The sequence below is a fragment of the Meles meles genome, chromosome 13 (genome assembly GCF_922984935.1).
Source record: "Meles meles chromosome 13, mMelMel3.1 paternal haplotype, whole genome shotgun sequence".
Lineage (NCBI taxonomy): Eukaryota > Metazoa > Chordata > Mammalia > Carnivora > Mustelidae > Meles > Meles meles.
Genome location: NC_060078.1, coordinates 71,123,801 through 71,135,898, shown reverse-complemented (window position 1 = coordinate 71,135,898; position 12,098 = coordinate 71,123,801). Strand labels below are relative to the sequence as shown.

General features: G+C 51.9%; 1 protein-coding gene across 1 annotated transcript in view; it reads left to right on the top strand.

Moving 5' to 3' along the window:
* The window catches only part of LOC123955187 (nebulin related anchoring protein), a 67,233-nt gene extending 55,267 nt beyond the window's left edge, over window positions 1-11,966 (top strand). The window contains exons 34-39 of the mRNA XM_046026912.1: window positions 3,206-3,310; window positions 4,068-4,166; window positions 5,457-5,561; window positions 8,823-8,930; window positions 10,136-10,447; window positions 11,190-11,966. Coding sequence (XP_045882868.1) covers window positions 3,206-3,310; window positions 4,068-4,166; window positions 5,457-5,561; window positions 8,823-8,930; window positions 10,136-10,447; window positions 11,190-11,477 — 1,017 coding nt within the window. The 3' untranslated portion in view covers window positions 11,478-11,966. The remainder of the gene's footprint in view (window positions 1-3,205; window positions 3,311-4,067; window positions 4,167-5,456; window positions 5,562-8,822; window positions 8,931-10,135; window positions 10,448-11,189) is intronic.
* The last annotated feature ends 132 nt before the right edge of the window (window positions 11,967-12,098 follow it).

The window sequence follows — 12,098 nt, the reverse complement described above, 5'->3', positions numbered from 1 at the left end:
CAGTAGGAAGAACAATCTAAAAAGAAGAGGACTTTCCAGGAAATGGTGGTTGGCACCCTTAAACGGACGTTTTATGAGATAGGCTGTGTACTACAATTTTGAATGCTGAGAACGTGTTGCTTAACTTTTTAAATCACCATATTGTGCTTCATACATGGGTTTATGGATCTGAAGTTTGATAGTTTGGGAGTGTGGATTCCAAGCTGCTATGAACAGAGGACACCCCATAAAGCCCCGCTGCTTTTGAGGCTTCCGTTTTCTTGTGGTCGTTATTGAAAATCTAATTTCATGTGGTTATGTTGCATAGGAAAAGGAACAAGGCTCCATGTGTGTTCCCTCAGTTCAGCAGAGTCTGGGGGAGGAACAGGACCCCTGGTCTGCAGCTGCTTCTCTTACCTTCTCCTACCTAGGCCTGAAAGAAAGCTGTGGGTTGGGCCAGAGGGAGCCAAGAGGTGCTCACCTCTCGGGCGAAGGTTTCAGGCCATGATCGCTCAGGCCTTGCCTGTCCTGTGCTTGCCTCTGGGACGCATCTGAGACTCATACTCTGCCCCGGGAATGCTCTACTGTGAATGGCCATGATCTTGCACAGAAGCTGTGGGGAGACCTGAAAAACACCTGGCCCCACCTTTTACAGCTGCATGACCTTGGGCAGACTCTGTAAGCTCTCTGAGCCTCAGTTTCCCCATCAGAAACAACAACAATAATAATAGCTAAAATGTATGGGATGTCTATTCTGAACCTGGCATTTGCTTCAAGACTTTGCATGCACTATCTCATTTAGTATCTAAGTATGTGCCGATAGGACTCCCATTTTTACAGATGTGGCGACTAGAGTACTATGATCTTAAGTAACTTGCCCAGCGTCACAGGCTGGCAGGGAAATGACTTGCTCCAGACCTCAACACAAGTCAGAGCGGAAGCTGGGCTCTGGTCGCCAGACTCCCGGTTTGGTGCTCTTTGGCTCCCCCCGGTGGCTGGATTAGGAACCCAGGCTCTCTGGCTCCTGAGGGTTCTTTTAAGGACCCTCTGTCCGGTATACCCAGAGGACAGCCGTCCACAGCCCTTCCAAATCTGAACAGTCCCTTGAACACCAAAATGGTTCTGCAGATGCGTATAAGAACCCCGCCTTTGCAGGGTGGTGTGAACGTTGCGTGAAGTGATGAGTCTAAGGCAAACCACGGTTGGCAAGAGGGTGATGATAAAGCAAACCTCTCCAGAGGGTGATTATAAAGATTTTCATTAATAGGACCCAGATACCTCCTCTCCTGGTCGCCTCCTGGGTGCAGTTGTTGACACTGTTAGGAATTGGGGACCCAAAACTGCAGCCTGTGCTCCAAAACGAGGGTGCCACGGACCCCCACGTAAGAATCTGAAGGTGGCTTCCAGGCCTTAATCTGTGCACGGGAAAACAGCGAGACCGCCATCTGGGGAAGCCAGGTGCAGCTGGACAGCGTGAGAGGGTCTCTTATTATCTTAGAATCCTTCTTCAAAACCTTCTTTGGGTAGCTGATGCTTCTCGACTCCCCTCCTCTCTCCCCTTCTTTCATCGTGAAGTCCGGGGCAGGCGCGTTGTTTTTAGGGTCTGCGTGAATAGTCAAACCTGGGCTGGGAGCTGAAATATCAAGAGGCAATCCATTTATAAGAGAGTCTGAGGCCCAGTCAGATCTTTGGGGAACCAGCATCTTGCTTTCTGACTTACCTGCCATTGTACTGCTCAGCTCAACAAAAGGCGAGTTGAAAGCGTGCTCCCCACTTCATCTTGCGTATGAAAGGAGCAAGGCCCGGCTGTGAAGAGGCCCTGTAGGATTATTCTCTCTAACTTAGAAATTTATCCAATTTTCTCTGTTCTTTATCAGAGTGGAAGGCAAAAGCTTTGCCGGTGTAGACCGAAAGATCGCGGCATACAAAGCAATCTTACTGACATGGGGTTCTGAGACCTGCTCCTGAACTTGAGTGATGCCTCCCTTCACCAGTTGGAAGGCAGAGTGGAATTTGCACAGGAGCATTAACCAGCAGACAGTAGATCAGAAACGGACCCTCTTTGAGGCCAGCTGTGAGGGACGCTGTGAATCCTGAAATGAAAGGAAACTAAAAAGGCCAGAAGACTGGTTTCTGGAGTGATATTTGGCGTTACAGCAGAGCTTATATCTAAATTAGAGAAATGCTATCAACCTCGTTTAGATCCAGATTTTCGATTTCCTTGGAGAGTCCTTTTCCACCTTTAAAAATGCCTAATTTCCATAAAGTAGAGAAGAAAAGCGTTCCTACAACTGTCTTGTCCTAGGTAACGGAGGGCAGATGGTGGAATGGTAATAAGATTTAACGTGTTAGGAGACTCCTAATCAGACCTATTGTCCCACTCACCGCTTAGGATTTTCACCCAGGAATTCTGCTGTAGTTCTAATCTTCTGAGTCCTTAAAATGAAGAAAATGGATGAGACCGAGCCCATCGTTGTGATATAAGCAAATCCCGAGCCAACAGCGGGAAGGGGAGGCCAATCCAGGCACAAAAAAATTAAAATGCCTCTCATGCTATAGGCCGGTTGTATCTAAGTGTGTATGGTCCTTAGAGTCCTGCTGGCATTGTCTCTGCCCCCTCGCTCCCCCTCTACCACTACGAGACAAAACCGGCTCCAATGCATCGAGTGGCCTTTGCTCTCGAGGCCTCTCAGGTGTTCTCATGAGAACAGAAGGGCTGTGATGACCTTCAGCTATCACAGAGAGAAACTGAGTCACATTTTGGTAAAGCGATTTGCTCTGAGTCCCAGCAGGTTTGACCCAGGGCTCTGGGCCCTTTGATCACCTGAAGGTGGGTAAAACTGTTCTCTTTAGGTAGGCAGGAAGGCGGGCAGGCAGTCTCCTCGCTGCCAGAAGGGAACAGAATAATCCAGGCTGATGCCTGGGCTTGGGTGTAGGTCTCCACTCTTTTTGTAAGCAGTCATGTGCATCCATTCCCTTGACTTCTAACCCTGCCCATTCACAGGCGGGGCCTGCTTGGATCTTCTGCATGACCCATTATTTAATTCCTGGCAGAATACATACCCTTGCACGGTTTGACTTAATGATGTGCACATGTGCTCTGAATGAAGGTGTTGATGTGTTACGATGAAGATGAATACAGATGCTCTTACAAATCAAGCACCTTGACATAACCTGATGGTCTTTGGGCCTCTGTTGGTAAAAGCCAATGATCTTCTTCCCGCAGTTTCGCTACAAGTCAGACCTGATGGGCATGAAGGGAACGGGATGGCTGACACTGAGTTCCCCGCAGCTGGAGAGTGCAAAGAAGGCCGGAGAACTCATCAGCGAGGTACCACTCACCCAACTCTCTCATAAATGCAACCCCGGCATTTATTTCCTCCCGAAGAGGGAACCTGTGTGTGGGGTAACAACCCCAAGAGGACCCCATGGCCACTCGACCCCCAGTTTTTTCCTGGCCTTTTGCAACCAAATCACAAGACAGAACAAGATTTCCCTCCAAGTGAGTTCACTTGCTGGGGAGTGAAAGTCATGTTCCGTACTGGGCAATGAGAGAAAGATGACACACTAGAAGATTCCCCGTAGGTACATCAGGTGGCTCATTGTTCTCTGGGGGCAGAATTTGCCACCTACCTACAGAGTTTACGCAAAGTGTCGTGTCTGTGGTTACCTGATTTCAGATAACATGACGCACTGCAGAGAGATGGTTACCTTTACCAAACTCCCCACAATCTTGCTGGCCTGCAGATTCAGGCCTGGGGATCCCCTTGAGAGTGGCACTGCCTCCTTCCATCCCTTAGTAGCCAAACTTATTTGGACAGGGTCTGCATTGATGCTGAGTCCTTCCCTCTACTGAATCCCTTTCCTGTGATATGCCTTGGGATCGTGCAGGAGCATAAATGCTTGTAAAATGCTCCTTATCACAGAGGCAGCTTAGGGTACCCGTGAGGTGCCCACCAAGAAGAGAGACTTGTTTTTCAGGAGTGTCATTGGCACATCTAGTACCCAAGTGGGTGGAGTGAAGCCGCATTCCGAAAAATACATGGTATTCAACATGTTTCGTGGGAATCTGTGTCTTTCTCTTATAGACCAAATACCGTAAGAAACCAGATAGTATCAAGTTCACCACGGTGGTTGACTCCCCAGACCTGGTTCATGCCAAGAACAGCTACATGCATTGCAATGAGGTGGGTATGTTTTCATCACCAACCGTGGGTGCCCAGGAGTGGGTAGTGTTGCTCAGTGCTCAGTGCTTAAGAGCACGGGCTTGGGATAGATGGGAATGCAAACCTTCTGTCTACTACCTGGGTGATGTAGGGCCCGCTCCTTGTTCTCTCCTAACCTCCATTCCCTTATTTGAAAGGAGGGCACTTAAGTGAATTAAATGAGAAATAAATAAACATACGTGAAACTTTTAGCAAGTATGGGGAACATAGTAGGTCCTCAATACAGGCCCCTTATTATGGTTTGGTTCATAATCATAACAATATTAATACTGTGTATTTTTTATGATCTTTTACTAACACTAGATGAGATACATCTGAATTATTGAAAGATGGTAATGGAATTAAAAGCTGAACATAACCCAGTTAGAAAAAAGAACAGCTATATTAAAGCCTTCTTTCTGTTTCCATTCTCTCTGTATGATTTAGCCTCATTTCTTCTCTCCTATATTTATTTTGAAGTATAGGAACTTAAATATTTTTTCTCTGACCTCGTTGAGGGATTCGATTTTGCACACACAGTGACAAAGCTGACCCCTGGTCACACAGAGTCCAAATATACCGACAGGTTCACGTTCGTGAAGCCCAAACTGAATTTGGAAAAGGACCAGAATATTCAATACTATATTATCCTCTCTAAAAGGAGATGAGCCTCTATCCCGCTCTAAAATTCTTTGTAGCTCTTAGATCACTGCTCTAAAAATAGCAACTAAGAGAAAGCTTGAGTTTTATACTTGTGTCTTCCTGGGACCCAGGTAGACAATTTTCTTAAAACATAATTTTTCTTAAAACATAATTTTCTTAAAACATATTAAGGCATTTTAGGATTAATGGTTGTGTCTTTTTATTATTACCATTCATTTATTATTAAGCAATGAGGGCATTAAGACATCTTGATACTAGTAGAAAACTTAACAATACTCAATTGCAAAGAGTCTCAAAAGAGCCCCACACCTTATAGTGTTTGTAAAACCACACAGGTGAGGCCAACCAGGATGTTGGTTTGGGGCCTATTTGGAGCAGATCTTGGTAAATATTTACGTGGGGGCTACTTACCGCCAGCCAAGCCTCCCTGACTCTGGGAACGTGGGCGCGGTGGGCCGGATGGTGGGTTCTAGAGGGATGCTTTCTTGTGGGCAGGGCTGGGTTCTGCCCCCATGGCGGGTACCGGGTGGGGGAGGGGCAGCCTGCTTCTCACCCATAACCTCAGCCAGCTGCCTGTTCTGCATTGACCGCAGCCTGTCTCCCCCACAGCGCCTGTACAGGTTGGGGGATGCGGAATCCCTGCACAGGTACACCCCGATCCCCGACCACCCGGATTTCGCCCGAGCCCGCCTCAACGCACTGCATCTGAGTGACGTAAGTGGAGCCATGCTTTGTGTGGCACGCCCCTCCTTCTGCAAGTGTGTCTACACCCGCACTGGATTGTATTTGTTGGGGGGAGAAAAGTCCCAGGAAGGAGAGGACTTAAGACAGGAAGAACCCAGAACCAAGAGGGTGACAGACAGGACGTGTGACTCTGAGCCACTTTCCTCGCTGGGCCCCAGTTTCCTCAACTGGAAAATGGGCTGGAGCAGGGCCAGCTGATGTCTGCGGCTCCTCCCAGCTTGAAAACCCTGGTTCCAGGCACGATGGGCGAAGCCTGCCGTCAGGGGCTCCCCTGGCCCTGGCAGGTGTAGACCCCTGCTCCGTTTCTTTCCCGGACACGTCTCGGAGCAGGGTGACTCCGGAGGCCCTCTCTCGCCGCGCAATTGTCGTCCATCGGGCACAAACACAAGCGGCCCCTTTGTGCAGGAGGCGGCGGCCTCCACACTTCTGTTCCCCTCAGATGTCTGCCCTTTGCGTGCATAACCAAGATGCTGTTTCCTAAACCCGGGCGTGTTGTTAGCGGGGGTTGGAGGCCCCGGTTGCCACAGAATAGGCCGCCGAGCAGCCAGCGAAGCTGTGATCCGGGGATGACAGGTAGGCGGGCGGCAGAATCAAACGACGGCGTCAGATCAGAATCACACAGGCTGAGTGTGTCGGCCTGGGGCCGCGCGGGGCCTCCCAGAGTCCAGCCATTCTTCCCTCCCTGGCCTGGCCATTGTGGCCTGGGGCTGCGCGCGGATCAACAGCTGCTCCCGCGCCCCCCAGAGGTGGCTGCCTCGTGGGGGGCGGCGCCAGGCGCCTTCTAGTTAGCGTGTGTATTAGTTTGTGGCGTTTGTAAAGCCCTGTGGGATCCCACGCGGTGAATGCGACGGTGCTTTGTAAATATGAGTTATTATGACCATTTGAGGCTTTGGAGGGCTGTGTGAGTGATAATTTTAGAACAGCAGCTCTGGTGGGCTGACCTCCATCTGGGGGAAGCGGGACCTCCCCCTCAGCAGAGCTGGGACAAAACCTCCATGGCGTTAGTGCTCCGAGGATGGGGGAAGGCCCCGGGCTCCGCCGGCCACCGGGATTGGAAGCCCTGAGCCGGGAAAACTGGGGTGAGACTGAGAGTCCCTTTGGGGCCTGGCCGAAGGAGGACGGCCACCCTGGGCTGGCGACAGAGCGCCTCTCGGCTCACAAGGGATGCCAGTCTGCAGAGTCCCGGAGCTGAAATGAGCCGCCGGGGCATGTGGGATGTGGGGAACTCATGAACCTCTTTTGAAAGAGCACTTCTTCGGGGGCGTGGAGAATGCACACAATTGGATCAAGTGCTCTGTGAGGAAGATGTGCGGGGAAAGTGACCTTCCTGGGCAAAGAAAGCCATTGAGATGTGTAAGGCAGCCGAAATAACTAAAAATCAAATGACTCTAATGTGTGAGGATGAGGACAAAACTGCGCCCACTGTGATAAAGAAGAGGACACCCAGGGTTCCAAATCAAAGGGCCTACGGAATCTAAAGGCTCCCAGTGGCAAGGCAGAAACCTCAACAGAATAAAAAAAAAAAAAAACTCAGGCAGGAAGTGATCACCATCAAGCAAATAGTATACAGGGAGAAGGAGCAGGGGACAGGGAGGGGGCGCCTTGGGGAGACCCCTGATTTCGGCCCCTTGCATTAGGTGAGCCTCCGTTGTGGAAGCTGGAGAGCTGGGGTGCATCAGACGCCAGAGTGGGGTGACGTCGGAGCTTGGTGCTGAGGAAAGTTTGGCGTCCTTGCCTAGCCCAGATCCGGCGTGGAGACCCTTTGTAGGAAGGCCCCAGCTGTCCCCTTCCCAGGGGATGCTAAGGGTTTGGACTCTATTTGCTGTATATGCTACTGTTTGTGGGGCCCCGTATCAGGGGGCGGAATGCTAAAGATGATGCTTGCTCTGTCCTTATCTGAATGTTGCTCTCCATCTACCTATCATTCCGTCCTGCCTGCTCCATCCGTGGTGACCCAGTAAACAGAATCCTCGTGGCTATGTATGACCCATCAATTAGGCAATTAGGCCCCTGAACACAGCAGGTATTTGGCTCGTGGTTGGTGGGTTTGGATGTTGGAGTTGGAGATGAGGATGATGGTGAAGGTGATGGCGGGTGAGCTCCACAACAAAGTGACTCCTTCTCCGCGGGCCCCTCTGGTTCCAAGGCCCAGTTGTGCAGTGGTGCGAGGCCCTTTGCTTTTTATCTGCCACCCCTCCTTTGCTTAATCCCCTCAATCCCCTGTAGAACATAGGCTCAGCCATGACCTCTATTTCCAAGTGACAAAAATAAGATTCTTCAGGGGCCTCCTGATCTGCTGTGGCTCTCGGAATGAGTGAGCCACTGACACGGTCTGGGCTGTCACTTTGTCGTCTGCTGCTGATGTGTCTCACCTGCTGTCCCCCTTCTCTGTGGCCGAATAAAGGACAGCCCTCCGCTGGGATCTCCAGATGGTTCCTTTCATGGAGCCATTCCCTTATCTTAAAAAAAAAAAAAAATAGTAGCTACATGAAGGCATGGGAGATTTTGATGCTCTCTCCGGTATGTGGGTCTACCTGAGGACCAAGAGGATGTGATTACAGACTCCCGGAGGGTGTGTGAGAACAACTTCAAAAGGGAAAAAAATGAAAGAGGAAGATGTGAAATACACGGGTCAGGAACTCGGTCAGGTTCTCGGCAATCAATTTAATTCAGGTGAAGGCTCTTCCTCCCATGGGGGCACCAGGGGGCTACCTGTGGGAGGCGTCACGCTTCATTGTGATGGTGGGACTCAGCTTCAGATATAACCGAGGGGGCCCCCAGGAAGTCACTGGAGCTAACAAACACATGGGTGCCCGGACCCAAGGAATGGAGAGCTTTTAGCATGAGGGAAGAAGCAGAGTTCTCAAACTTTGAGTTCTGGCATCCAGAAGCTGCAGACCCGAGGCCCTGAAAGTGAATGCAAAGACAGGAAAGAGTAGGGCAGGACCTCTGGTTCCACCAGGATGTAGCAAATGAGCCAGACTCACAGACCCCAGACCCCCCAGAGCAGGGCCTGATGCTCAAGCCAGGAACTTAGAGCTGAGCCCCTCGTGGCCAGCCCCACCAGTCCCAAGAGCTTGGGGAGCTCCTTGGGATGGATGTGAGGCCATGGCTCTGTCCTTGGACACCTGCAGGGCGGAGGGTATGCATCATTCCTGCTCAGAGCTAAAAACAGACCAGGTATGGGGTTCTCACTCCCTGTTCACTCAGTTTTCTGTTTTCCCCATCTAGAAAGCCTACAGAAGCTCTTGGGAACAGACCCGGGCTGGCGGCTACGACTTCAGGCTGGACGCCATTCCATTCCAGACTGCCCGGGCGTCCAGGGAGATCGCCAGTGACGTAAGACCTTGGGCTCTCTGTCCCTCTGTCACTAATAGGTCTGACTGCTTTTCCCAGTTCTATTGAAAAGCAAACCACCAGGCACCCAAACCTGACAAGTATTTCAAATGAAATTAAAAATAGGCCCTTAGTTTCTAGAACCTTAGCCAGAAATTTCAGGTTGGGGAAGACACTCTTAAAAGTTGACGTTTGGGTCCCCAGAAGTGAACTAACAAGTGACTGATGTGTTAATCCACAATCAAGGGACTTTTAGCTGAAGTGCAGTGTGACAGGGTAGAACGAGATTGAGATTTCCCCTAGATTGATTCTGAGTTCAAATCTTGGCTCAGTTACTTGGGACTTGGCCGTGTAGTGCTGGGCAAGTTGCTTACGTTCTTTGAAAGCCCACGTCTACATCTATGAAATGGGGATACAATTTTCATCTCCTAGGATGGACGTAGGACTGGAAACAACATGGTTTCTGGTGCGATGCAAGTAACAGGTGTTCCAAACATGGCAGTCATTTTTATGGAAAAGGAAGGTAGATCACGGATCACTCGTGAATAGCTCGCATCTGCCCACAATCGGTCCAGAAATCAAGAACAAGTGTTCAGAAACATTTTTGGCAATCGTTGTGACAACCAAGCCTGTGCCCGGGGGACTCATCTGCAGCAGGGCAGAGGCTGGCTTGGGTGTTACCACGACATATGAATGAGATGCTGTGGAACCACCTTTGGGTCTTTGATGGATTGGAAATTCAAAAACCAAAACAAAATGAATCTGATCCTTCCCTATAGATAGTTTGAGGAACCCTGGGCGGGGTCCCTGGAGGCTGGGAAGAATGGAAGGAAGAGTGGCCTCAGAGAGAGTGGCCGCGCTCCTCTTCCTGTTGGTTATTCATTACGGCAGCCTTCATACCCACAGCTGCCGCTCGCTGGGCACGAACCTGAAGCTCAGCCCCCAGCTCACTGACTCCTCTCCGTGTCCCGTGGGGTGGAGGCTCGTTCTCCCATTTTATCAGGTGGGGAAACGGAGGCTCAGAGAGACTCAGTAACTGGCCCCAGGCCACACAGCTAGAAGGTAGCAGAGGGAGCTCTAGATTCCAGGTCTGTCTGAATCCGAAGCTGTCACCTTACCCTTCGTGCACTTCCTGCTGAGAATCCTGTGGGCTGGCCCCGGAGGGCAGGCAGGCCCCCAGGACCCATCTCTGCTTCTCTGACCTGCAGTTCCAGTATAAAGAGGCCTTCCTACGGGACCGGGGCCTGCAGATTGGTTACCGCAGCGTCAATGATGACCCAAGGATGAGGCATTTCCTCAGCGTCGGCAAACTCCAGAGTGACAATGAGTACAAGAAGGACTTTGCCAAGAGTCGGTCCCAGTTCCACAGCTGCCCGGACCAGCCCAGCTTCATCCAGGCCAGGAGGAGCCAGCAGCTGGCCAGCGACACAGGCTACAGGCAGCCCCTGCCCCAGCCCACTTGCGACCCGGAGCAGCTAGGCCTGAAGCACGCGCAGAAGGCCCACCACCTGCAGAGCGATGTGAGCTGTCCCCCATGCCCCCCACTCCTGCCCAGCCAAGCCCCTCCTCCCCTGCCTCGGCCACCACGCAGCATCCCCCATGACCTTCAGGGGGCAGCTGGGCCGAGATAGAATCCGGGAGACCTAACACTGTAGAGCCAGAAGGACTAATAATTCTAATTTGTGGAATCTCTACGGTGGACCAGGCTCGCTGCCAAATGCTTTTTCAAGCACAGCGTCTTGGAGCTCCCACAGCAACCCGACCCTGCCCCGTTTTCCTGCTGAGAAACCGCAGGCCTGGAAAGGTTACGGAACTGACTCAAGATCACTGAGCGAAAGGGGGCAGGCCTGGGATACGAACCCCATTTGGTTTGCTGTGAGAGCTTAAGCTCTCGATGGTTCTGCCACACTATTTCTAAGAGGTCTTAGCCGGTCCCTAACTCTGTCCTTGCACTTTCCCTGGGAGGCAGCTGAAGCCCAGAGAAGGGACATGGCTTTCCTTAGGCCACGGAGCGAGTCGAGGTGGGAGCTCAGACTTGAACGGATCCTCCCCACTCTCGGTCCCCAGTGTCGCTCCTGTTGCTTGAGTCAAAAGATGCAAAGCCCAGGGACATGCCGGGCTGGCTCACAGCACATCGGGCCCTCCACGCAGCAGCTCTAGGCGGAGTTCGCTCCCCTTGTCCTGGTCTTACTGACAGCGGCGTATGTTCCACCACCCCAGACCCTGCTGACCTATTCATCTTGCTTCCCTCCGTCCCCTAAGGTCAAGTACAAATCTGACTTGAACCTGACCAGAGGTATTGGCTGGACACCTCCCGGCTCCTACAAAGTGGAAATGGCTCGGCGGGCGGCAGAACTGGCCAAGGCGAGGGGCCTGAGTCTCCCGGGGGCTTCTGTGAGTAGCCAGCTGCCAACCCGCCCCAGCCGGCAAGGCCGTGGGGAAAGGCAGACTCATTGTTTCTTTTCAAACTTTATTTTTGGTCAAAGGTCAGCCGGCTCTGAAGAAGTAAGAAACGCAGCTGGGGCAAGGAGCCTAATTTCCCGGGTCTGAGATGGCCGGGCGGATGACACCCGGGTTAAACTTCCTGCAGGGTTTTCTCTGAAGTCGCAGCCATTAGTTGTGCAGAGACAAACCGACCCGGGCTCCTTCAATCGCCGGCCACCGCAGCCCAGGCTGCGCTCACTGCTGGCTCGTTACATGCGTAGAAAGGGTCAGGGACTCTCTGGCTGCAGCAGTCTGGGTTTTGAACCCTACTTTGTTCTGAAGAAAGACACCACGTCTAAATGAGAGATTGGCTTTGCTTCTTTCTCCTTCTTGCCTCGAGGATCCTTTCTCTTGGGTCGGGGCGGGGGGGCAGCATCTCCCATCCTGTGGGAGCCGGGTGGAAGCTTCACTCTGATTCAGGGGGTGTGTTTGGTTTCCGCAGCGGGGGCCAGCGGCTGTGGGGCCCACGGATAAGCAGAGGGGGGACGTGAACCCAGACGCCATGGAGATTCTACATGTCAACAGGAGGAAGGTTCTGCCGTTGTGAGTGAGCTGCGTCCGCCCAGGATTCTCGGGAAAGAGGCTCGGGAGGAAAGGTGCCCACCAGAGATGGGCTTCCGTTCGAGCGAGCTGAAAAAACCATGCGCCAGTCCTTCCCCGAGCCCCCTTTACTAAAACAACGACTCT